Source organism: Cryptomeria japonica, chromosome 5, assembly GCF_030272615.1.
Source record: "Cryptomeria japonica chromosome 5, Sugi_1.0, whole genome shotgun sequence".
Lineage (NCBI taxonomy): Eukaryota > Viridiplantae > Streptophyta > Pinopsida > Cupressales > Cupressaceae > Cryptomeria > Cryptomeria japonica.
The window spans coordinates 401,596,741-401,624,669 of NC_081409.1; the positions used below are offsets into that span (position 1 = coordinate 401,596,741).

The 27,929-nt window shown below is 39.7% G+C and overlaps 1 protein-coding gene across 1 annotated transcript in view; it reads right to left on the minus strand.

Annotated features, from left to right (window-relative positions):
* LOC131076495 (protein DMR6-LIKE OXYGENASE 2) overlaps positions 1–27,610 on the minus strand; it is a 48,882-nt gene extending 21,272 nt beyond the window's left edge. Inside the window, exons 1-2 of the mRNA XM_058013716.2 lie at positions 27,017–27,610; positions 26,587–26,911 (exon numbers count right to left, since the gene is read on the minus strand). Of these exons, the coding sequence (XP_057869699.2) occupies positions 26,587–26,911; positions 27,017–27,495 (804 nt within the window). The 5' untranslated portion in view covers positions 27,496–27,610. The remainder of the gene's footprint in view (positions 1–26,586; positions 26,912–27,016) is intronic.
* Positions 27,611–27,929: the final 319 nt, after the last annotated feature.

Consider the following 27,929-nt stretch of genomic DNA (forward strand, 5'->3'; position numbering starts at 1 on the left):
ATTTCCTAATGAAATCCAAGGGCAATCTAGAATGCATCTTTCTTTTCACTTCAAGATCATCCAATAGATTCATCATAAAATCTTCTATCTGAAATTCATGCTTAAATTTCCTACCGACTGTCTCCTCTATATATCCATGTGGATCAAAGCTTTCTCTCAAAGCAAAGAATGAAAAAGAATACAAAGCTAACTCCTTCTCTGCATCATCCATGGCTAAAGCATTAGGACATACCTCAACTGAATTGCCTAAGATGATAGGTACAGGAACTCCATTCCCATGTCTGTGTCTGAATGCCTTCGCATAAGCTGCCAACTGTCTTGTTACCTCGAGTAACACTATTCTGTCTGTCGGATATCTCGGCAACATGTATGGAGGTGAAGGACATCCATGAACTCTGATATAAGTAAACTTCGGAAATTGGATAAACCAAGCACCGTACCTCTTTACTAGCTCCTGTGCATCCTGTGATAGTCGATTGTGAATCCCACCTTCCAACATCCTTGTGATGTTCATCGTGAAGGTATCATTAACTAACTTGTAGTTACTTCCTGGTGGATGATGCAAGTGAACATAGGAATCACAAACTCTGACCTCGCCGGGTCCTCTTCCAATCACTCCTCTATGAGGTAGTCCTGCGTACTCAAAGCTTCTAATCAAGGCATATATGACATATGAACTCATGTGGAAGGATTTGGTAGCCTTGAGTCTCCTTAACTGTACGTCCAAGCAATGGCTAATCATTCTAGCCCAATGAATTGTTCCTTTTCCCTGAACTATCACCTGGATAAAGTAGAACATCCACCTCTCAAAGTAGAAGGCTTGAGGGGCTACTGTGACTCGGTTGAGCATTGTAATCAAATCTCTGTACTCCTCCTGGAAATCGATCCTATGTGGTGTGTTCGGTATCTTGCTCAGGCGAGGACGACTCTTGAGTAACCAGTTCTTGTTGATGATGCTTAGGCAAGCATCTGGATCATCTTCGTACATGGACCTGGCTCCTTCTATGCTCTTGTAGACCATATCTCTGTGCTCTGGAAGATGGAAAGCCTCACTTATAGCTTCCTCTGAAAGATACGCCAAAGTGTTTCCTTCCTTGGACACGATCGTTCTGGACTGAGGATCATAATGACGAGCACACTCGATCATCAACTCATGGCACTGCACTGCTGGAGGGAAGCCGGCCGCCTTAATGATGCCACTTTCAATTATCCTCCTGGCGACAGGTGATGGATTGCCAATGTAAGGGACCTCTCGAAACTTCTTCGTATTGAAGTTGCCCAAGTTGGTATCTCCAATGTTGTTCCATTTCGACACGATCTTGGTCTCCACCTCTTCGTTCTTTTGATCTTCCTTCATGAGAGCTGGACGACTGGTGGATGCTCCCGCCTTCGGGGTCGCCATTGTATCACCTACACAACATTTCATAATAAGTAATAGATTTTGCAATGTATAACATAGATTAGAGATTAATTTTAGGAAACTTCATGATAAGTCCTTGAGTTATCATTTCCTAAACAACGATTGAGCTACTGAAATTCAAAATTTCAAAATTCAAAATTTTAAGGCTATGACGATCAAAAATTCAAAACAAGAGAAGACTTCGCCATACCTCACTTGAGAGCTAACTCTAAAAAGCAAAACAAGGAAATTTGCCTAGGCAAAATCGGAGTTTGGAAGATTTCAACGTGATCCTTTCTCTCTTCAAATGAACGTCCTCCTTAACAACTTCGCCACCTTTGGGGGGGGGTCTTTGACATGATGATAGCAAGTTCGCCTTACTCCTAACCAAGGTTCGCACTCCCCTTTTGATGATGCTCGCACCACTTCCTTTGCTAAATTTGCACTTCTCCTTATTCTCCAAAATCGCATATGAATGAAGGTTCAAATGATGATTTAAAAATGAAATTTTCACCCTCCCTTTATAGGCGCTTACCTCTCATTTACCTCTAGGCCGACTTGGTAATTAAAAGCAAATTTTAAATAAATTTAAAGGCCGACTTTTGTAAAATAAAACAAATAAACCCCAAGCGCCCCACTTTTTATTAATAATTAATTAATTTAATGCCTTTATAATTAATTTTTTTCGATTTTTTAAAGGCAACAAATAATTAATTAAATGTTCATGTGCAAATTTTAAATGCTATTTTATTGAATATTCAAATTTTATCGATTTTTAGCATTTAATATAATTCAAAAAATTGTGTTAGCGCCAAAATTTGGAAGTTGAAAAATACGAACCATATCGCTCTGGTCCCTGGGAGAGGGACAGGAGCGAATTATCATCTTAGCCTTGATTCTTTTGCCTTTTACGTTCAAAACCATCATCTCCACGTTGAAACTGGCATTCTCGCTGGGAAACTCGAGCTTGACTAACTTGATTTGTGGATGAATGCCTCCTAAGGTTAATATCGCCCTGGTCCCTTGGTGAGGGACAGGAGCGAACCTTGTGTTTTCTCCTTGATTTGTTGTTTTTACACCTTGGCTTCTTGTTCATCGCCTTCCAAATGACGTGCTCGATCTTGTGTACCCTGGCTTTGACGTGATCTTCGAAGGAAAATGATAGATTTAATGAAAATCGCCCTGGTCCTTGCCTGAAGGACAGGAGCGATTTAGCTTCTTGACTCAACTTGATCATCATTTGACGTTTGGTTTCTTTGCACATCATCATCTTAAGGACACTTTAACCTTTTGCAACCTTGTACGTCCTTGACTTAGCATGATCTTTGAATGAACTGGCCGATATAGTGAATGTCGCCCTGGTCCTTCACTGAAGGACAGGAGCGAACTTTGGTGTCTTGGGCGCATCCTTGTTCTTATCAACTTGCAATTGCCTTCACAATATAAAACGATGTCCTTTGGTCCTTCTTGAACACTTGAAACGTGATCAACATCCAAAACTTAAGCCTTCATAGAAATTTCGCTCTGGTCCCTGATTGGGGGACAGGAGCGAACTTGAGCATATAGTGCAATTCCTTCATCATATTAACTTGCAGTTGTCTTCAAGGCTCAAAATGATGCTCTTTACTCCCTTTCGAACACTTAAAATGTGAGTGGCAACTTAAATTTGGACACATTTGAATATTTCGCTCTGGTCCCTGGGAGAGGGACAGGAGCGAACTTGGGCATTTAGTGCAAATCCTTCATCCTTGGCGGTCTTTGCAACTTCATTCTTCGTCGAGACACCTCAAAACGTCATTGCCTCCTTACACCTTGACTTGGAGTGACTTGAATTTGGGTGGAAGGCAAGATAATTAACATTTCGCCCTGGTCCCTAGCTGAGGGACAGGAGCGAATTTTCATTTGCAAGCTCAAATTCACTTTGCCAACTTCCAAAATTATCTTCAATGGACTCGTTGTGCCCCCTTTCATTCATCTTTGGCCTGGATTTCGTTCTAACTTGGCAAGAAATTGATCTAAGGAAGAAATCGCTCTAATCCCTGGGAGAGGGACAGGAGCGCCTAGGCCAATATGGAGTTCATCAGGCGTCTTGCAATCTTCAATTTGTCTTCGACAGGTTCGTTACACTTTCCTTGCTTGCTCCAAACTCAAAACTTACTTGATCTTTGCCCAAAACATGCCTTATGAGGAAATTCGCTCTGGTCCCTGGGAGAGGGACGGGAGCTAACACTGAATTTCGCCCTGGTCCCTGACTGAGGGACAGGAGCGATTTAGCTTCTAGATCAAGTTTTCCTCATGTTTGTGCTTTCAAATTATATTCAAATGATGAAATATATCTCCTTTGATCTCCTCAAATCGTCAAATTGTTCGAATCCTGCAAGGACAAGGCAATGTTTGATTTTGAGCTCCGGTCCTTCAGTGAGGGACAGGAGCGATTTTTGCTCCTGACACATTTCCATGCCTGTGAAATTCTTCAAATTATATTCAACGGAAAGAACATGCCTCCCTTTATCATTTCCAGTCAAAAAATTCGTCTTGATCCTGCAGAGACAGTAAAATTTTGAGAAACAAGCTCCGGTCCTTTACTGAGGGACAGGAGCGATTTTGCTCCTACAGCCCAAAATATCATGTTTTCAAGGGTCCAATCACTTCACACGGCAAAAACAAGTCATTTCCAATGCCCGGGATCAATTATCAAACTTTTCAAAATTTGGTCAAAATTACTCAATCTGACGAAAATCAAAATCTCATCATCAACTCTTAGACAAATTTTCAGAGTTGCACTCAAAATTCCAATTGAAACTAGACCAACTCACTTAGCCTCTGGCGAATTCACTTTATTTCTAAAATTGCATCCCTCGGGAGGAAGCTCTCAAATTCAAAATTGGACTGGACTCTAGCCTGAAAACGTCAAAATGGAAACCCTAAGGCTTGACCCTAGTCCAGACAACTGGCATACTAAACCAAAATCCTAAAAAGAAGAGAAAAGAACAGGCAAAACGAGCAAAAAGAGGGGGTCCCCATTTTAATGGGGCGATGTGTGAAATGGTCACAACAGGGCCCAAGGTGAAATTTCCAAGTTCTTCCCTTTTTTTTGCAAAATTAAGACAAGATCTTGCTATTCATGATTTGGATGGGAGGGAGGCATGATGTTCTTTGCCTTAGAAGTGATGTCAAGTTAAAAGCATAAAGAAATATGCCTAAAATTCAAAATTCGCTCCTGACCCTCTCAGGAGGCCCAGGGCGAAAATCCAAAAATCTCCCATTCTGCCTTGCAAAACGAAATCAAACTTGGATTGGGAGCAAGAAGAAAGATATTTCCTGGCATTGTGAGGTGGATTGAAGTTGGAATGATCAAGAATTTGCTAAAAAACTCAAAATCGCTCCTGACCCTTGCTGAGGGCCTAGGGCGAAAATTGCAAAGTCAACCTATTTCTCTTGAGTTTTTGCTAAGGCAAGGATGCACTAGGGTAAAAATGGCCTTCAAAAACATGATGAATAAAGATTTGCTTCCAAAACTTGATGATTCTAAGCCAGGGAAGAAAAATCGCTCCTGACCCTTGCTGAGGGCCCAGGGCGAAAATTTGAAAAACTCTTATTTCACCTTGCAGAAACAAAGCAAATTTGGATGAGATGAATGAAAGGGATCATTGCCTAACCTTGTGAGGTAGATTGGGGTTAAAATGATGGAGGAGTAAGCACAAATTTGAGAAATCGCTCCTGACCCTTGCTAAGGGTCCAGGGCGAAGTTATTGGCATTCTTCATTGATACCTTAGTCAAGCGTTGATATTCCTCAAATTCCCCAAAATTGCTAACTTCGAAGCCTTCCTCAAATTCCCCAAAATTGCTAACTTTGAAGCCTTTGGAAAGGATTAATTAAATTCGCATTTATTAAGGCTTTGGCAATTTAATAAATTAATTTTTAGGCCTTGAAATAATTAAAAATCCACCTTGGAGGCATTAAAATTAATTTTCAAATTTTAAATGAAGGTGAGCGCTCAAATACATTTATTTACTTTTACAAGCAAGTCGGCCTCAACAGGAATCAAGGTGAGAGCTCTATATAATGGGAGATGTTCTTTAGCAAATTCAAATCATTCTTGCATTCTCTCTCATGCGAACTTGAAGAGCATATTTGGAGGTGCGAAATTGAGCAAGCTGGAGGATAATTTCCAGATTTCGGAAGGTGTTTGAAGGCGAAATTTTGCTAAGTGTGGAGACTAAAGAAGGTGAAATTCATTTTGAAGGCTAATGGAGGCGTAATTCATCCAAGGGAGGACTATAATCTAAGCCTTGTCCATCAAAATCTGGACTTCTTTCATCATTTTTCAAGGTTTTATAGTTAAGCATTCAAGGGGGAGGTATGAAGAATCATTTTGAAGTTCTTATTCAAGACTTATTGTGATCTCATTGCAATTTTGTAAAGTCTTGAAAATCCAATTTCCATTCATAATTAATTTGAAAATGTATAATTCTTGATTTATCATGTCTTTTTCTTTAATCTTAAGTTATACCCTTGAAAGGTCTTAAATTTCATGCTTTAAGGTATGATGCTCAAAGACTAACTTTAATCTTTTGTGTAGGCATCAAATGGTGACCCCGGAGTCGGAAGATCAACTACTTGGCAGACCCTCATCAAAGAAGATCAAGTCAGGACAAGGACAACCTCTTCCAATCCAGCATTCCAAGGCGAGGTACACCATCATCCTGCACATCAAAGACAAAAGAAGTCAGAGCAAGGGTTCGCCGAAGAAGCAGTTAGTTTCAGATGAATTAATTAAAGCTAGCTTCTCAGCATCATCGAATTGGATATCTACCGAGTTGCCAGGTGTTAGACAAGGTGGCATCCTTGTCATCACTCCTCCAGTCGGATTGGTCCACCTCAGCATGTCCAGATTCAATGTACCTGACTCATTAAAGGTGGCACAAACTTCGATGTACCTACCCCAGCTATCCGTTGGTCGAATATTCCAGAGAAGACATGTGTCCAATTAATACAATTATTTCATTGGTCAGCATTAAGTTGGTTGCAACAAACCCTAATTAGGGTTTTCATTGTAGAATCTTGGCCATTGATCTCAAATTGATCTTAGCCATTGAATTGTATTAAGGGCACCATATAAGCCCCGGCTCTTCATTTGTAAAGGCGAATAGAGAGGAATAGGGAATAGAGAGTAGTTAGAGGAGGAATAGTTAGCTAATAGTGGATAGTCAGTTGATAGAATAGCAATTAGAGTAGAATAGAAAGAGAAGGCAAAGATTGTTGCCAAGATGTTGTTGTAAAAGACTTGTAAAACTTCATTGAAGAAATGGTGAAATTTATGGGTCGATTCAACAATTTGCATGGTCTCTATACTTCTCATATTTGATTTCATGTTATTAGATGAGTGGAAGAAATGTGTTTGATTGATGGTGAAATTCGTATATCCATACTACTAGCAGTTTGTTGATTGCAGACTTGCCTTGTGTAGTCAACTGGAATCATTCAGCTTAAGCTTAACTTCAATTGTCGCTTCTTCATTGATATGCACCAGCCTGATGGTGTCTATGCCTGTAGTGATGATCTGAACATCATAAAGCTTTCCTTCGAAGATCGCACTAATCTTGTGGAGATGGTCCTGGGATGTCAAAACAAGAATTAGTTAGAATTTCATCAAAGATCATTCATTGCTCCTACATTCTTAGTGTCAGAATTAGATCCTTTCCTCGACCTCGTCCTTTTTCCTTTTTTCTTAAATCTAAGCCAGTAAAATCTTGTGTTCCAGCAATATTCAAAGCAAATCAGACGTTTAGGTCGACAAGTGTAAGTCCCCTTGTGATTCCAGCAAATCACATCATACCACAGAGAGCTTATCCACACGTAGAGATCCTACAACAAAGAACCTTGAAGTCATCCCGATTGATCCTTTTCGCGACATCTTCAGCATTCGGAGGCTTTATTCAAGAGAGGATAAGGTACCTTTAGGTATTTTATTCTGTGTTTGGTCGTGTACAAAATACACGTCGACAGGAGGCAACGTAGTTAATAGAAAAATATGGATCGTGGTATATACAGTTTCCCACTTTCACATACCTTAGGATTCATGGGTTTCAATCTGAACCCTACAGACTTCCTAGATATCCGACCGTTAGAATGATCTTGTTGGAAGTGGTGAGACAGCTTCTAGAGTTCGATGTTATTCAAAGAGAGAAGCACAGGACAGGAATGACATTCCCTATTTCCGTTGGCAAGACGTCAGAAGTTTGTCAGTCCGCCATAGCCGCCAGCACTGCGAGTGAAGAGCTTGCATTCTATCGATTTGCTACATACAATAAAAGAGAGATTCGATCCAGACAAGAAGGTCGAAAAGATCAGGGGAGAGAAGTTCACTCACAAAATTGATATAGAAGATTATTGGGCTAACCTGATGAACGAGCAAGCAGTAAAGAGAAGAATGTGGTCCAGAATGTCAGTGGATTTCATGAGGAAGTGTGGACTTTTTCTCATTCCTGATCAGGTATTAGATGACAGAGATCATACACATCCACAGTATGAGAATGAAATGAAGAAGGCAATCCTATTGCCAAATTGGTCAGAGGCAGAAAAGATTGACTTGAATTTCTCCCGCATATGGGTAGATATATAGATGAATAAGGCATTTGACATGGGTGTTCCCTTCACTTATGAAAGGATGAAGTCGGAAGAGTCTACTTCCGAGGATGATCAGAGGATTGTCAGTGATATCAGGATTCATGCAGACGAAGAGAGTCAAGCTCCCAAGAGAAGGAAGAACACGCCAGGAGAGGTCAAGGCCAAAGGGAAGAAGATTGATGAGATGAAGAAGAAACAAAAGACTATCATTCCTTCACCCCCTCCCAGTGTCTCATCAATCGAAGTGATTGAAGTAACAGAACAGAACAAGGAGACTCAACAGTGTTCCAACACAGTGATACTACCAGAGAATATTCAAGAATTCCATGCCACAGCGACATCTGCACCTCCTGATGAGAATGATGATCAGCCGGGATTCCCTACTATCCTTTTGGAAGTTAGTTTGGGAAATGAGGTATATGATTGGACCAAGAATAGTCTTGATGATAATGATGATGTTATCTCGGCATTGAGAGGACTTGATCGAGAAATATGTCTCGATGATGGTATGGAGATGGCTGCTATTCCTGAATGGCTGATGAGAAGTATGAAGAAAAGTAAACAAATGATAGAGGTACAGCCTATTAATGATATTGATGACTACCTAGCTAGGAGTGCTAAGGAGAAGGAGCCCAAGAGAGCGGAGATTTTGTTGCACATAGCTAGAGATGAGGGAGGAATGCGGATTGCGCAGATTGTTGTTCCTATTGCAGGCGTGATAGCAAACATGGCTACTCCTATGGATTTCCAGATCACTTCAGTTGCCCTTGGTCGTACATCCAGAAAGCAGGAATTTCATGAGGTTGGTGAAAACCTCAAGGCAATTGATGCAAGGTTAGACAGAGAGGTTGCGGGGAAAGAAAGGTACAGAGAAGAGAATATTAGACTCAGAGAGTATATTGCAGGGACAAGGCGTGGAAATCCCACCCTTATTTCCCCTATTGCAGTTGACCATGGAATACATTCACACTGTGAGGTAGCGAGAGGTACACACTCAGAGGTGGAAAAGTGGATTGAGAGCACAAGAAAGCAGGCAGATGATTTCCTTACTCAGTTTGTCCATGCATATGATAGGACAATAGGGCTCATATTCAAAATCCAGTATTTGGAGGGAGTTTGGGAAGAATTCCGGCTTATTCAAGACAAGACTATTCCACGCCTCCAGGCTTTGAAGAAGATTCCTAATTCCACCTTGGTCAGCGAAAACATTGTGCACAGTGGATACAGATATGATTTCCATGGCTGGTATTGTTCATTAGCCGTGAAGAAATCAACTTATAAGAACGTCCAGTCGAGTTGTATGGAGATGGAAGGATTAATTCAAGACATTCAGATGAAGATTCTTGCCTCGATTGAGGAATTATTGGGTGTTGATGTTAGTGATGCTAGTGATTTACACTTAGCCGAATTAAGAGACAAGATGAAATTTATGTATTTTTGCCAGTTGGACTCTTTGAAGAAGAGTCAGATAGATGACTTGGTCTCTTTGTTGATTCATGTTCATAGTTCGCAGAAGCTCATGACAGAATGGGAGAATACTTTGAATGCTTGCTCGGATTCACTGGACGTGATTGATTTACAACAGGATACCTTGCCTAGCATTTCCATGGAGGAGTTAGATTCAGTATTGGCTAGATTCTTGGAGTATGCTAGGAGAGAGAGAGATGCAGGGAGGAATCTTTTAGAAGATTCTCTATTTGATTACTAGGTATCTTTTCATTGGGCCATATGTTGGTGGCACCATTTTTTATGTAACCCTAATTAGGGCAATTCTAGGGTTTTGTTGGCATGATCTCGATCGTTGATCTTAGATCAATCCTGGCCATCCATTTTGTAAAAGACTGTATATATGCCTCCTTGTCTCTCATTTGTAAGAGAGAGATTTTGTAGAATTGTTGGTATATGCTACAGCTATTTGAATCCTAATCATTGTTCAATTGTTGGTGATTTTGCTCTTCAAGTGTTGTATTTGCATTCATAGTTCTCAATTCCTCCAAGTTAGATTAGAATTTATTTTCATGTATGTTAGATTGAGTGGAAGATTTGTTGAATTCATTTGTGTGGAATCCTTAATCCATACCACTAGCCTCTTGCCGCTGTAAGTGCACCTTGTGTGGTCAACTAGAATTTAAGTAAGCTTAACTTCAACTATTGCGCATCCCTTGACAAGCATCAACTTGGATGGTGTCAACGTTTGATGGTGATACCTTAGACGATTGCACTAAGCTTGTGTCAATACCTGATTGTGAGACCTTGCCTAGTTTGATTCCATTAAATCCATTCATCATTTCCTATATTCCTAGGTTTAGAATAGACTTCTTGAACCCTATTCCTTTTGTCCTTTTTTAAGTAAGAAGTAAATCCAGAGCCATATTGATAAATCTTAAGTTGTCAGCACACCTATTCCGCATCATTCATGATAATCCAAACATTTGCGTAAGTCCCCAAGTGAAACACAGCAATTCACATCGACCATTGAGTTACCCACTCGTCAAGACCTGACATATAGAAACCTTGGAATCATTTTAGTTGATCTCATTCTTAGCATCTGAGGTGATTTTGTTCAAGAGAGGGTAAATTATCTTGGTAATTTATTCTGTAATGTTATGTGCCTAAAACACACATCAACAATAATCGTGTCCTATTTGTTCTGATGATCCGCATTGATCATTGTGCAAGTTTTTGGTGATTTTGCTGAACCAGTGATATTCTTCGTGTTATGCGGTTTTCCTAGTGGTGTAGCGTGTTGCGGTTGATCTTGGCATGATTTTCGGTGGTGTTGCGTGTTTAGAGACTTGAATTAGGTCCATGTAAATCATTATATTGTTCCAGTGGTCAATCTTTGTATCGTGTGATGTAATTTTGTAATTGTGAGTTGAGGGTTTAGTCGACCTTGTTGTCAAGGTTGATGAATTGTATAAATAGGTAATATTGTCATGTAATTTGGGTATCAAGGTTGTGTCTACATTATCAGAAAGTGGTGTATGTGCGAAAAATGATTCATCTTTCGGTGTAGTGCATTGAGGAGAGATTGGTGTTGCAAAGTAGACAATTGTGCTTAATCGGAACTGTCATCAGGCATTTGGAAATGCTATTATTGCAGTTCATTCTTGCCAAATTGTAGTCTGAATCTTGTTGCAAGTCAATGAGACTTCCCTAAGGGTTGTAGCCTTCCGGGTCATTATCTTTTGAGCAGTGCGCTCTAGGCAGTGTGCCTGAATGCATGTGCATTCTCCATTGTAATATTTTCACATACTACTGTAGAGTATCATCTTATTGTGGGTAGGTTCCCACCGTGGTTTTTCCCTTAACCGGGTTTTCCACGTCAAAATCTTGGTGTTGTGTGTTGTGTTATCTATTTGCTTATCTTTGTTATTGCTGCAATTTATCAAATCTGTTTTTGTGATTAGGTTTATAGATCCGATGAAAACTGATTCACCCCCCCCCTCAGTTTTCTCTCATTGTTGTTGCCAACAATTGGTATCAGAGCTAGATCCTTCGGAAAAAGCTTAACTGCTTGAGGAGATCCGGGATGGCAACTGGAACTAGAGGTGTTATCTTTAAGAAGGAGAGTCTGAGATTTGATGGTAGTAACTATGCTATATGGAAGAACCAGATGGAAGTACACTTGAGATGTCTTGGAGAAGATTACTGGAAGATTACAAAGAATGCCTATTCTGCTCCTCCAAATGGACTGGTTACTATTGATGAGATCAAGGAAGATGAACATAACATTAGAGCGAAGGAAGCATTGCTGAGTGCCCTGACTGATTCAGAAATGACAAATGTAATGGGACTTCAGACCGCACATGAAATCTGGGAGAAGCTTGAGACCCTGTATGAAGGAGATAAGCAAGTCAAAGTTGCCAAGTTACAAAGTTTGAAAGGGAAATATAAGATGCTGAAGATGGGAGAAGATGAGAACATAAATACCTTTATGGCTAAGGTGAATGACCTTGTCCTAAGTATCAGATGTGCCGATAAAACCCTTGAAGAAGATGAAATTGTTGCTAAGGTGCTTAGATCTTTGCCTCCTGCTTATAAACATAAGGTAGCTGCTATTGATGACATCCAGAGTGTGACTACTGTGACAAGAGATATGTTGGTTGGAAAAATTGCTGCATTTGAGCTAAACGAATTTGGTGAATCACATGGAAAGTCTGAGACAACATTTAGAGCATCTGTATCCGGTAAGCATAAGTATGAACCTAAAGAATGCAGAATATCCAAATATGAAAGAGAAAGGAGAGAGATGGAAGAGAAAGAAAGAGAACTTGATGAGCTTGAAGCATTGATTGCCCGGAGATTGCCTAAGGGAGCCGGTAAGTATGATAGAAAATTGCCTTTGAAATGTTTCTCTTGCAATAAGGTAGGACATTTTACTTCTAAGTGCCCAGAGAGAATGGCTAAATATGACAGGCATGATAAATTTGATAAGCATGACAGAAATGATAGATATGAGAAGCATGAGAAGTATGATAAGTCTTACAAGTCTAACCGGAAGTATAGGAATTAGAAGAACTACTATTATGCTGCTGATGAAGGTGTTACAAATGAAGAATCAGAAGGAGATGATGTTGTATTTCTTGCATTAAGGAAGATGGACCGGTACCTGTTGATCTCACTAGCTGCACTATTGAGGAGAAAGCTTTAGCTACTAAAGTTGAAGAAAGAGATGAATGGGTAATAGACAGTGGTTGTTCACATCATATGACCGGTGATAAAAGAAAATTTGTGAGTATGGAAAGGTATGATGGTGGAATAGTGAATTTGGAGATGACAAAGCCTGTGTGATCCGTGGTAGAGGTTCTATATCCTTTGATGGTAAGCATAATACCGATGATGTCTTGTATGTTGAAGGTTTGAAGCATAATCTTTTGAGTGTTGGACAGATGGTTGACAAGGGTTATGATTTACAATTCAAGAATGGTAAATGCAAGATCCTAAATGCCTCCGGTATAGAGATTACATCTGGGACTAAGACTGAAGGTAATATTTTTCATTTCAATGTTGGTGAGAATAGTTGTTTGATTGCTCAGATTGATGAAAGATGGTTGTGGCATAGGAGAATGTGTCATGTTAGCTTTGATTCAATGATTAAGATCAATTCTATTCAAGTTGTTAGAGATCTGACTAAAATTGTTAAGTCTGCTAATCCGGTATGTAAAGAATGTCAATTAGGTAAGCAAACAAGAATTTCGTTCAAGAGCAAACAGTATACATCTAATGGATTGCTAGATCTTGTACATACTGACCTGTGTGGACCTACAAATATTAGAAGTGTGCATGGAGATAGATATTTGATGTTGCTAATTGATGATTATTCCAGGATGATGTGGGTTGTCTTTTCAAAGGAAAAATCTGAAAGCATTAGACAAATTCAAGATATTCAAAGCAAAGGTTGAGACTAAGTCAGGATTGAAGGTAATGTCTGAGATTTGACAGAGGTAGAGAATTTTGTTCTGGTGAGTTTGATTCATTCTATGAGAAGCAAGGGATTAGAAGACAATTATCTGCTCCTAGAACCCCTCAACAGAATGGAGTTGTTGAAAGAAAGAACAGGATTGTTTTGGATGCTGCAAGGACTATACTGATTGAAGGGAATTTTCCGAGGATCTATTGGAGAGAAGCTATTAGCACTGTTGTTTACACATTCAACCGAGTTCATATCAAAGGTGATACCAATAAGACTCCTTATGAGTTATGGTTTGGTCATGTTCCTACTATGAGATATTTCAAAGTATTTGGTAGCAAATGTTATATCAAGAGAGATGACGACATAGGAAAGTTTGATGTAAGAAGTGATGAAGGAATTTTCTTGGGATATTCAACAAAGAGAAAAGTCTACCAGTGCTACAATAAGAGACTCAAAAAGATAGTGGAAAGTGTAAATGTGAAGGTGGATGAGAACCTTGGGAAAAAGATCAGAGCATGTGGATATGATGATGGTTAGCATGTTGTTCTAAATCCTATTCAGACTGAAGAACCAAAGCAGACTAATCCAATAGAAACTGTTAATCCAGATGTTGTCTGGATGTTGCTGCTGCCGGTGGAGAGGTGCAGGAACCTGAAAAATCAGAACAATCAGAAGACTCCAAGGTATGTAAGACTGAATCAATCAAAAAATCAGATTATTGGAGATAAAAATAAAGGTGTGATGACTAGAAGAAGGCTAGCTGCTGAAGAGGTATGTTTATTTCTAAAATTGAACTTAAAGATGTTGCTGAAGCTTGCAAAGATGAAAATTGGATGAGAGCTATGGAAGAAGAATTAGATCACATTGAGAAGAATAACACATGGGAGCTTGTGCCTAGACCTAAAGATAAGAATGTGATTGGTACTAAATGGGTATTCAAGAATAAATTGAATGAAGTCGGTGAAGTTGTCAGAAATAAAACAAGACTCGTATGCAAAGGATATTCACAGAAAGAAGGAATTGATTATGACAAGACTTTTGCTTCGGTGGCCAGACTTGAAGCTGTTAGACTGTTGCTTGCATATGCTGCCTATAAAGATTTCAAGGTATATCAAATGGATGTCAAATCTGTCTTTCTGAACGGTGATCTTGAGGAAGAAGTCTACATTGAGCAACCTAATGGATTTTCATTATCAAATGATGGAGACATGGTTTGTAAAATGAAGAAAGCTCTTTATGGATTGAAACAAGCCCCTAGAACCTAGTATGCTAGATTGGATAAGTACTTGTTGAAATTGGGATTTAATAAAGGGACTGTTGATAGTAATCTGTACTTTAAGATTGAAAATGATAACATCTTAATTGTTAAAGTCTTTGTTGATGATATTATCTTTGGAGGTGATGATGACTTGAGCATGAAGTTTGTCGGTGATATGCAAAAGGAATTTGAGATGTCTATGATAGGTGAGATGAAATTTTTCTTAGGATTGCAGATTTCACAAACTAGAATAGGTATCTTTATATCTCAAAACTAAATATGTGAAAGAATTGTTGAAGAAGTTTGGGTTAGATGACTCCAAACCGGTTGGAACTCCTATGGTGACTAGCTGCAAATTATCTAAGAATGATTAATCTCCGAAAGCTAATCAGAGTTTGTACAGGTCTATGGTTGGTGGACTGCTATATCTTACTCAAACTAGGCCGGGCATTATGCATGTTGTGTGCATGGCTACTAGATATCAAGCTGATCCGAAAGAGAGTCATGTCACTACTGTTAAGAGAATATTCGGATACTTGAAGGAAACTGTGGATTATGGTTTGTGGTATCCGAGGAATGATGATTTCATGTTATGTGCTTACACTGATGCTGATTGGGCTGGTGATGTTGATGATCGGAAGAGTACATCCGGTGGTGCTTTCTTTTTGGGTAAGAAATTGGTTTCATGGGCTAGTAAGAAACAAGATTAAGTGTCCTTATCTACTGCTGAAGTTGAGTACATTGTTGTTGTTGGTAGCTGCACTCAGGTGGTTTGGATGAAGCAAATGTTGAAGGATATCAAAGTTATCTATGATGAGCCTACTGTCATATATTGTGATAATTCCAGGTGCTATCAACATGTCAAAGAATCCAGTGCAACATTCAAAGACTAAACATGTGTCGATCAAATATCATTACTTGAGGGAGAAAGTCAGTGAAGAGGAAGTGAAGTTGGAGTATGTGTCTACAAAGGAACAAATTGCTGTTTTTTTCACTAAGTCTTTGCCTACAAATACATTTGTCTATTTAAGAGACAAGTTAGGGGTATCCACCCCTCCTAATGAGAACTAGATGTTGAGATATGGACCAGCTGGGACTCGAACCTAGGACCTTCCATACGCTGCTGGAGTGCTCTACCACTGAGCTACTAGCCCCTCTTGGACCAGTCCATCGTCGGTCCATGTGTGGCTTATTTCCAACACCAACACCCCCCCTTAAGCCACACCTCTCGTGTGCTTGGGGCTCCTAGCTTGGACCTAGCTCTGATACCATGTTGAGACATGGACCAGCTAGGACTTGAACCTAGGACCTTCCATACGCTGCTGAAATGCTCTACCACTGAGCTACTAGCCCCTCTTGGACCAGTCCATCGTCGGTTTGGGTGTGGCTTATTTCCAACACCAACACTGTTGAAATGTAGCTATGTCGAATCCCTAGCTTAATTAATTTTAATGTGGCCCTTGGCCTTAAAATTAATTGTATTGATATAATTGATTAAAGTTTAGGGTTGAGCCTCAATTTGGATAGCTTGTAATTGGACTGGGCCCAAATAGATATCAATGTAACTTGTGAACCTTAAGGGCAGGCCCTATTTGAGCGATGATGCATATGTAACTTGTGAATAATAATTATATTATTATTATTTTTGGTGGCAAACTCATCTAGGCCGACTTTGGGGTTCTAAAGATTGACGCCATGTATATATGCAAGGCAAGTTGATGCCTTATGCCATTATTATCATTAGCGAATTTGTCTCTACTAATCAGCAATCTGCATTAACGAACTTCTTCTTCAACAACTTCAATTAATCATCATTGGGGAATCTCCTTGAAGTTAGCAAACTATTGTTTGATGTCCTGCAATCTGCCTTGTCTCATACGCGAATACTCCAGAACTGGGCAAAGGTGTTACCTTGAAGATTGTCTATGTGCTAGGCGTTCATATTGATCTAACTCTGCTCCTAAATGATCACCTATAGTCTAGATCAGATAAATTGAATCTATGCTACTCTAAGTGAGCGAACTTGTAATTGTATTCTACTGATTATAAATAATTTGATCTGGATTATTGTTGCTAGGTTTTTCCTCCAAGAGGGAGATTTTCCCAAGGTATCTTGGTGTTCTTGTGTATGTGTATTTGTTTATTTCTGAGTCATGTTAATTCTGATCACTAATATCAACATGGTATCAGAGCTTGGTTCGTAATAGTTGTGATCAGATTCATCAATTACAGTCATTTTTCAGTCTAACCTACTGCTCAAGTTCAGGTCAACATGGCTTCTTATCTTAGGGCTGAAGATCGGTTGGAAGGTTCCGCCAATTACACTTCATGGAAGGTCAGAATAATGATGGCCTTAAATGATCTTGCTGAATACGTCGGCAAGGATGTTGCTAAACCTCAAGACGAAAAGGAGAAGGAAGAATGGAAGAAGGACTACCAAGCACAAAGGATGATTATTGATTCCGTCAAAGATCACAATGTGTCATCCATCTCTAAGAAGAAGACTGCGAGAGAGATGTTCAACACATTGGAGAAGATGTACGAAGTCAACAACACTAGCTATATACTTGCCTTAAGGAATCATCTCTCTCACATCAGATTGGAGAAAAGAGAACCTGTAGCTGCTTACTTCATGAGGATCTCTAAGCTAAGGGATCAGCTTTCTACCGTTGGGAAGAATGTTGAAGACAGCGACTTAACTATGACGGCTCTAAATGGTCTTCCTTCTACATGGGAGCCATTTATTCAAGGAATCAGTGCAAGAGTGGAGCTTCCTCAATTTGATCAATTGAGAGGAGATTGCATTCAAGAGGAATCTCACTTGGCAGCGAAAGGAAAAATTAGAAGTCCTCATGACAGTGATCATCATGTCCTCACAGCTAAGAAGGAAGGTGGCCATTGGAAGAAGAATAACTTCAAGAGAAATAGAGATTTCAGACCCTCTGCTTCTTATTCAAGGAAGAAACCAAAGGACTTGTCTCACATCAGACACTTCCGATGTAACAAGTTTGGTCACTTTGCAAAGGATTGTCAATCTCAGCTTGAGAAAGGAGAAGCGAACCTAAATGAAGTCTTGGAACAACAGAATAATGAAGACTTCCTCTTTGTCTCAGCCTTGTCAGGCAATGTTCAGTCAGACAGTAACACTTGGCTGATTGACAGTGGTGCATCTAGAGTCTAGACACATCACAGGCTATCGGGAGCATCTCTTAGATTTGGTGGAGGAGTCCAACCTTCACGTGACTATTGGTGACAATGCTCGTTATGCAGTAAGAGGTTTTGGCTCTACTTCCTTAAAATTAGATTTTGGTATTTCCCTTCATCTCAGTAATGTTCTGTTTGTACCTGGAATAAAAGGAATCTAATCTCTATATCTGCTCTAGAAGATAAAGGTTATCAGGTTGTATTTTCTGAAGGAAGAGTTCTTGCATGGCCTAAGGAGTCCAACATCAAATCAGCTCGTGCCATCGGGATTAAATATGAAAGCCTATACAAGCTTTCAACTCACACTTTCAATTAAGGATATAGTTGATAGATTCTTAAAACTATGATAGGAGTAAATCAACTAGTTTTTGAATCATGTGAACTTATTACTTAGATAAGGATTAAGAGGGAGTTATATATTCCCCATAATCCTCAGTGAATGCATTGTTGTTGATTATATTTAGTAAAGCTTAAACATGTTGCTGTTTTCTAACCATTGATGTTGAAAACTGATTTACAAACAAAATGATATCTCTAGTGTTGGATTTGAGAAGTATGGCTAACCATTTGAATTCAAATCAGTTCTGAATTTATAATTGTTATATGATTATTGCAAGGATGTTCTTGATTATGATTCTATTGATAGAATTACAGTGTTCCACGGGGACGCGTCCCCCCCCTTTTTGGGCGCGTCCCCCCGTCAGAAACGTCTCAGGGACGGGGGGACGGGGACGCGACGTCCCCCGCCGTCCCGCCACCGCCACCCAAGCTCCGCCGGGACGCAGAGACGTCCCCGTGTCTCCCAAGGAGACGTGGAGACGTCTCCTTGGGAGACGTTTGGGCGTCTCCCAAAGAGACATGGAGACGCCTCCACGTCTCCTTGGGAGACGTTTGGGCGTCTCCCCGTCCTTCAAGAGACGTGCAAACGTCTCTCCAAGGACGGGGAGACGCCCAGACGTCTCCTGTCGCCCCCACTTATATGCAATGTTTAAAATTAAAAAAAATTTAAAAAGTGAGTTTTTAAGTTTTTTGAGGGTTTAAGGGGTAACTCTAATTGGACGTGGGCCAATAGAAAAATAACACCCGACGCCTTTAGAAAATAATAAAAGTATTTTTGGCCTCGTAGGGAGCTGCCCCTCGACCCCGCCCTGTATCGCAACAGGGAACGCGCAAGGGGCGATGCCCCTTGACCCCAACTTGGGGGCGCTGCCCCCAAACCCTCGTTGAAAAATATAGGGGGAAACCGCGCCGATAGAAGTAGGGAAAATCTAACCTCTGAGTTTGATTAGGCTCCATATAACAACACAACTTAGAAATTTTGGTATTTAGATTTAGTATTTCAAATTTCCTATAGTCTCATTTGAAATGTAATTCTTACACTGTAATACTGTCATACATCTTTTCAAAACTAGTTTTTCAAGTACTATATGTATATGTACAAGTATATGAGCACCACCACCCCGCCACCCCCCCGCCACCGTCCCCCCGCCGTCCCCAAATTTAGGCCCTTGGTCCCCCCGTCCCAGAAATGCGTCCCCCCCGTCCCCCCGTCCCCAACGCCCGTGGAACACTGTAGAATTAACATGTGTTCCTTTCTCTGAAATATACTTTGGCCAAGAGGGATTTTTCAGCTCCTATGATAACATTGTGTGTATCTTCCACCCTCTGCGGAGTGCAAGGTGGTAGTTTCATTGAGGTGTAATACCTCTTCCACCCTTTGCAGAGTGCAAGGTGACAGTTTATACTTCTTTGTAGAGAAGTTTTGAGGTGTAAGACCTCTTCCACCCTCTGCGGGCAATGCAAGGTGGATCCATCCTCTGCGGGTGTGCATGATGGGTATCATGAAAGAGTCCATGATGTACTTAGGATTCATCCTCTGCGAGTATGCATGATGAATATCATGGAAGGAGTCCATGATGTACATTGAATTCATCCTCTGCGGGCATGCATGGTGAATATCATGGAAGGAATCCGTGATGTATCTTGGAACCATCCTCTGTGGGAATACATGATGGATATCATGGAAGGAGTCCATGAAGCATGGTCACGGTGCAACTTGATTATTCAAGGGATCCTCCCTAGCTAAGAGGGAGTGTTGAAATGTAGCTAGATCGAATCCCTAGCTTAATTAATTTTCATGTGGCCCTTGGCCTTAAAATTAATTGTATTGATATAATTGATTAATGTTTAGGGCTGAGCCCCAATTTGGATAGCTTGTAATTGGGCTGGGCACAAATAGATATCAATGTAACTTGTGAACCTTAAGGGCAGGCCCGATTTGAGCAATGATGCATATGTCTTGTGAATAATAATTATATTATTATTATTTTTGGCGGCAGACTCATCTAGGCCGACCTTGGAGTTCTAAAGATTGACGCCATGTATATATGCAAGGCAAGTTGATGCCTTATGCCATTATTATCATCAGCGAATTAGTCTCTACTAATCAGCAATCTGCATTAATGAACTTCTTCTTCAGCGATTTCAATTAATCATCATTGGGGAATCTCCTTGAAGTTAGCAAACTGTTGTTTGATGTCCTACGATCTGCCTTGTCTAATATGCGAATACTCCAGAACTGGGTGAAGGTGTTACCTTGAAGATTGTCTATGTGTTGGGCATTCATATTGATCTAATTCTGCTCCTAAATGATCGCCTATAGTCCAGATCAGATAAATTGAATCTATGCTACTCTAAGTGAGCGAACTTGTAATTGTATTCTGCTGATTATAAATACTTTGATCTGGATTATTGTTGCTAGGTTTTTCCTCCAAGAGGGAGGTTTCCCCAAGGTATCTTGGTGTTCTTGTGTATGTGTATTTGTTTATTTTTGAGTCATGTTGATTCTGATCACTAAAATCAACACTAGATGCATTGAGTTGCATCCATCCGGTGGACTTCACAGTCTTATCTCTTTATCCGGATTGATGAGTTGGTGATGCTCCTCTGGTGGAGTAGTCTACTTATGTGTTTAGGGAGGAGAGATTCATGATTTTCTTATCTATGAAGGAGAGTTTGGTTTTGTGTTTTAAGATCTTTGGCATTGTTGTCAAAGGGGGGGAGATGCATGTGAAAAACTGTTTTATCTACTTGACCTTAGGGGGAGTTTGCTGGATATGTTTCTTTCTTTGCATTGATTTTTTTCACATTCATATGTTGCCATCAATGCCAAAGGGGGAGATTGTTGGACATTGTTGCTGCTAGGATATGTTGTTGTCATTGATGTCAACATATTCCTGCTTCGGTGAGTGCAGATTGGTTCATTGTGATTATGGTTTGGTGTATGGAGTATCTTTAGTATCATTATATTCTTTTGTACTGGTGTTGGTGATCCGAGAAGCTTAATTGATCATATAATATGATCCAGTTTTGTAGTTTGTTTATCTGATCAATGCTTTGCAGAGTTCAGTATTTCCTTCGATATAGTTTGGTGTGATCAAATCTTGAGCTGAGATTTTGGGATATTGTTTGGGATGGTCTTGTGTATCTTCATTTCAGATGGTTCGTGATTTGGTGCTCCGCAAGTTATCTTTCTTTGTGACAGTTGTTGTTGTTTGAGTGTTCTTGAGTTCCAGACATTGACAGATGAAGATTTGATAAGTGGTGTTAGTGCAGTTGTTACTGATGATTGTAACGTGCTTGCTAATGTTTCCTAATCGTGTCCTATTTGTCCTGATGATCCGCATTGATCGTTGTGCGAGTTTTTGGTGATTTTGCTAAACCGGTGATGTTCTTCATGTTATGCGGTTTTCCTAACGGTGTAGCGTGTTGCGGTCGATCTTGGCATGATTTCCGATGGTGTTGCGTGTTTAGAGACTTGAATTAGATCCATGTTATGTCATGTAAATCATTATATCGGTCTGGTGGTCGATCTTTGTATCGTGTGATGTAATTTTGTAATTGTGAGTTGAGGGTTTAGCCGACCTTGTTGTCAAGGTTGATGAATTGTATAAATAGGTGATATTGTCATGTAATTTGGGTATCAAGGTTGTGTCTACATTATCAAAGAGTGGTGTATGTGCGAACAAGGATTCATCTTTCAGTGTAGTGCACAGAGGAGAGATTGGTGTTGCAAAGCAAACAATTGTGGTTAACCGGAACTGCCATTATTGCAGTTCATTCCTGTCGGATTGTAGTCTGAATCTTGTTGTAAGTCAGTGAGACTTCCCTGAGGGTTGTAGCCTTCCGGGTCATTATCTTTTGAGCAGTGAGTTCTAGGCAGTGTGCCTGAATGCATGTCCATTCCCCATTGTAATATTTTCACATATTACTGCAGAGTATCATCTTATTGTGGGTAGGTTCCTACCATGGTTTTTCCGTTAACCGGGTTTTCCACATCAAAATCTTGGCGTTGTGTGTTGTGTTATCTATTTGCTTATCTTTGTTATTGTTGCAGTTTATCATATCTGTTTTTGTGATTAAGTTTATAGATCCGGTGAAAACTGATTCAACACCCCCCCCCCCCAACTCTCAGTTTTCTCTCATTGTTGTTGCCAACAGGAGTTTGTTGTTTACACCATCCATCAAGCTTTGCAGTTCATAAATAGTCAAGCTAAACCAAATCAACATCATACGAAGTTAACTGAATTTTTGCAAAGATCAAGTCAAATGTCAAATAGAGTAAATAATGCCTTGAGTCGGAGGGGTTTGTTTTTTTGCACAAATGTAGGTGGAAGTAATGAGTTTTGATGCCATGAAGAAGTTGTATAAGGAAGATGGGGATTTTTGGTAAGGCATAGGCAGCATGCTGAAGTCTTGCTACCATGGAAAGAACACCACAATTAAATTATTTCACAGCAATTGTGTGTGCCACGAGGATCCGTGAGAAATCATCTGATTAGAGTGATGCATAGTGGAGGTATGGATGGTCATTTTGGCATGGACAAGACTCTACCCCAACTATTCAGTAGATATTATTGACCAAGGTTAAGCAGTGATGTAAGGAAGTTCACTATGGGTTGTTGGATATTGCAACATGCAAAAAGTTAAGTGCCAAAATACCAGTTTATAAAAGCTATTGTCTATACCATAGTTAGCAAACTCTGACTCAAAAAAAACTTGACAGACCAAAATTCGTGACTCAACAAAAAATCTGCAAAAAACTTGGCAACTTAAAAAATCACTTTTTTAGACCAACCCCAAGGAAACTCTGGGTACAGGCCATTTCAGTGGAGCAGACAGACTTTGAGTGAATTTTTTTGCAAAATTCAATGACACTGTATCTAATGAGTACAATAGTGTATTCTATTAAATTTGGTTAATTTCAATACAAAATCATATCATCATACAAAATCCTGATACAATAGACAAGTAACAACTAAAAGTGTGTTTACATTTTGAACTCAAGTGTAACATGTTGGAAAGTGGAAGCATCTAGGTCAATTTGCTCGGGCTCCATATCCCATAGCTTAATGGGGATCTAGGGGTAGTGCCCCCAGCAAGGTCAAGGGACGGCACCCCTTGCGAGGGTCTAGGGGTAATGCTCCTAGTAAGGTTGAGGAACAATGCCCCTCTTGATGGTCTAGAGGCAGCACCCCCAATGGGGTCAAGGGTCAACACCCCTTGCAAAGTTCAAGGGAAAAACCCCTAATGCATTCCCTATTGCGATACAGGGTGGGGTCAAGGGGTAGAACCCCCACCACCACGCCCAAAAGAAGGCCTTCTAAAGAATCAAAACTACATAGACCTTCATGGCACACACCATTTTCATAATTTTTTTAAAATGCAACATCAAAGGTAGCAAAAAAATAAAAATTAAAAAGGCAGAAAAATGGGCAGATTCGCATCCAGCGAGTTTTTCTCACAAACTATACAAGTTTTTTATTTTACTTGCCCAAAAATTGGTGAGTTACTTGCCACTAGAAAAAAATGGCAAGCAAGTAGGCCCATAATGGTCTATACTAGAGAGACAATGGGAAGACAATAGCATGAATTCTGTGCTTGGTTTACAAAGGGTCCACAAGGAAATAACTCCATTTTCATTGTTGTTGATCATTTAGCCAATAGGGTACATTTCAATGCATGTAAGTAGACTAGTGATGTAACAAATGTTTCTAATTTGTTTTCCAAAGAGGTAGTCAAATTATATGGATTTCCCATAAATATTGTTTCTCATCAGGATACTAAATTTCTAGGCCATTTCGACTAGACTCAACTTCAATTCAGAAAAACATCCTCAAATGGATGGTCAAAACAAAGTTATGAGTCAAAGCCTTGGTAACATGGTGAGATGCTTGATTGATGATAAACCAAAACAATGGGATTTAGTACTTGCACAAGCTGAGTTTGCTTGCATTAACCTAGTAGACCTAGTACCACGAAGATCCCCTCCAAACAGTATATGGATGCAATCCAAGAGGGATCGTTGAGTTGAGGAGTGTAGCTGATATGGATAAGAGGAACGTTGAAGTGGAAGATTATACAGAATACATAAAAGAAATTCGTCATCTTGTAAAAGAGAATTTAGAAAAGACTACATGGAGCTATAAGAAATATGCTGATCACAATAAGAGGGAACAATAGTCTCAAGTGGACGATTAAGTTTTGGTTCATTTGAGGAAAGAAATATTTCCGCAGAGCACCTACAACAAGCTGAAATGGGAAAAAATAACACCTTGCAAAGTACCACACAAGTTTTCAGTCAATGCAAATAAGATTGAGTTGCCTGATGGGCTAGTATACCCCTAATCTTCAACATTATAGGCCTGTACACCTTTCATGAGGTTCAGCCAAATGAGGGGAGTGCTGAATCCAATTTCAAGCCACATCAAATTGGAAACTACAAATGCCAATGAAAGAAAAAGAGGAAATTGAAGCCATGATTGATTCAATGGTGACCAAAAGGACACGAAGCAATGAATACAAGAAGTACTTGGTAAAATGGAAACATAGAACAGCTGAGGATTCAACTTGGATGAATGAATCTGAGATTGGTAGATATGGCCAATGTATGGAACATCCTGTGCACATTCTGTTAGCTGGAGCTCATGAACACTTTTCAACTACCCTAGGTGTCTAATGTAGGAGCATCCAAGTTAATGAGCAATTTGCTTAAAAAAAGGAATCTTGTTGGTCATAATAACTCACCATATTGTGAAATGAGCTACTTGGTCCTGTCATCTGTTCCTAAATTCACTCATTTACAATTCCCTAACTTATGCCAGAATCAACTTAAGCTCAATGATCAAGTAGTTGAAGTGGTTGCAGGTCATTGCCATGATTTACATGTTCACCTCTCAAATAGTACACAAGTGACAGATAAATATCTTCTCCCATCTTTCTATCAGAGAAGTGCAACAAACTGAGGCATCAAAACATCTATGTGGCTTCATTAAAGCTGCATCTGACAGAACTTTACTGGCACTGACTCATAATTATTGTCACTTGTAGTTTTTAAATCTGGATCAGTGCAAGAGAATTATGGAGGTTGGGAGTTCCAGTGGATATTTATTTATTTATTTGTGGTAAAAAAACTATCTTAAATTTTATGTTTTACGTCATTTCATTGAATCTGGTTTTGTGCTGCAAGGATAAGGCTATCATTAGCTTGGCCCACAATACTTGACTGCATCCTTATGAGAAGAAAGTGATGGAAAGGATCCACAAAGTGGAGCAGAATCAGCTAAGAACTACCAAAAGTAAGAACAGTGATACACTAGCCAAGTGTTCCGTGGTGGAATAGCAAGGTACAGTGACCACCATGATGATGGCACGAGTTCAAGGCCAACTAGAAATGCTCCTGGTTGTAAAATGATTGTGATAATGTGTACCATACTTAAACGATAAAAGGTGGATGCTAAGATGCAGAATGAAAACCACTTGGATGTGGAATTGAGCCAAATGGTGGTCTAATTCTCGATAGTGCCATCCTGGACATGGCTTCTAAGCTGGACAGCGATCTAAGCTAAATTGCAATAATAAGTTTAAACGATTGTGTAAGCTACTTGTTAGTGCACTCCCACAAGTTAAAATATGGCCAGGTAGTTTTTACCAGTTTAGTGACTTACTGGGCAAAAGGAGCAACGTTACACTAGGATTATTAAAATTCTGAGCCATGTTACTCGAGCTCTATATACATTTCAGTTTCTTCAGACATCTGCTTTTAGACTTATTTTAAAGTTTTCTAGCCCTGGTTTCCATGCTTATAGTTAAAGAGCATCATATTGCCAGTCTATAATATATATGAATTCTATGTATCATGACCTTTGGAGAGGATGTTGGTCTATTTGCTTTCAGAGATAATCGTTATGACTTTGATTTTAGTCTATGAACCGCTAGCTTTTCACAAACCCTTTTGCCAGGTGTGAATAGTGAGACTATTGAGTATTTACTGTTTGCTGAGCTGGGCCCTGGGGTGATTACTCTTGCAAATGGGTGTAATATCTGGGTGACCACAAGTGTCCAGTCTGGGTCTCTTGTTGGAGGATTTCACCGCAAGCAAGCTTCGAATTTGGGTATCTTAATACGTACAAGCTGGCCTTCCAACCCTGAGATCAAATATAAGTTAAATAAGGAAAATAAAACAAACCGGCTTTTGCCCAGGGATTTTGGCTCTTCAGGTTAATTGCCGTACTGATCTTGTATTAATTAGGGTTGATATACATAAACAGAATTTTCGACCTTGTGATAGTAAAAAAAATTCAGATTACCTATGATGGTATTGAGGAAAATTGCTCACCTGCATACAATCTCCCACATTGATAATAAAAGCATTAGGAACGGCTTTGATTGGCACCCACTCTCCATCCTTGCGCCTAACTTGTAGTCCTTCAACCTCATCCTGAAGCAACACAGTCAGCGCAGCCACATCCTTGTGTCTACTCACACCCAGAGCCATGTCAGGCACTGGACACGTAGGATAATAATTCAACCTTAGAAAAGAAGTGTGCTTTTCAAACTTTGAATCAAAATAGTCACTGGGCAATCCTAAGCTTCTAGATATGAGTCCCAGCAATCTGAATGATAGCTTCTCTACAGCCTCAGCGTATTTCTCGCAGGCCTCCCTGCTCCAACATAGTCATAAGCGTTAACCAAGTAATAATAAAAAGAAAAAGTAAAGTTTAGGTAATGTAATTATTCAAGTTAAACAAGTCTGAATCAAGAGAAACCTTAGATGAGGTGGGTTATCTGGCCACTGATTTGTCAAGGGTAATGTTTCACTGGAATCTGCTTCAAAATGACGAGGAAGATGGATTGTGCCTGTGCATGCAAAATCAAAGACTTGCTTCCAGTCTCTCACATTCTTGGTGAGTTCATTGTCATAGTAGCCAAAGGGGTTACTAAAGTCTCTTCTAACTTTGGACTTTTCTTGAATGGGCAGCGAGAAGAATTCAGCTGCTTGAAATTGGAGCGTGTGGATGAGTTGGCGAGGTACGCCATGGTTTATGACTTGGAAGAATCCCCAGTCCTTGCAGGCTCTATGGATTTCGCTTGTCACCGTTTCTATATTGTTAAGATCTATCACTGGTACTTGCTCATCAGCTGGGGAGTTGCTAATATTGTTTCCAATTTTGGGCCTGTCTTCCGGAGAGACTATAAAGGCTGGATCAATGTCCAAACCAGCATTTACATCGTTCTGTAATCCCATTGTTTCGTTTGCTCGTTGAACAATGTTGTCATTCACAGTCTCGGGAAAATTTATGCGTAGTGAGCAAATGCAAGCTTGAAGTGAGGATATAAAACGCAGAAACCAACAAAATTTATTGTCTATTTGTCGACTAGAAATTTGTCTTTTATAGAAGTGTCTCTATATGCGGGTTGATATTGCACCGTCAAGCTTTTTAAACTAAGTTTTGGTGAATTAAAGTTTGTTTGAGGCAATAGGATCCTAGTTTTTAAGTTTTTAAGATTTTAAAGGGTATCTTTAGGGTGGGGTTAAAAAAAAATTGTTGCGAGATGTGATATATTTATAATTTTAAAATTTTAAATAAAAAATATTTTAAATTAATTATATAGTTATACATTAACTCTGTATTATTGTTAAAAATAATCATGCCACCATCAAAAAAATTAGTTTTAAGT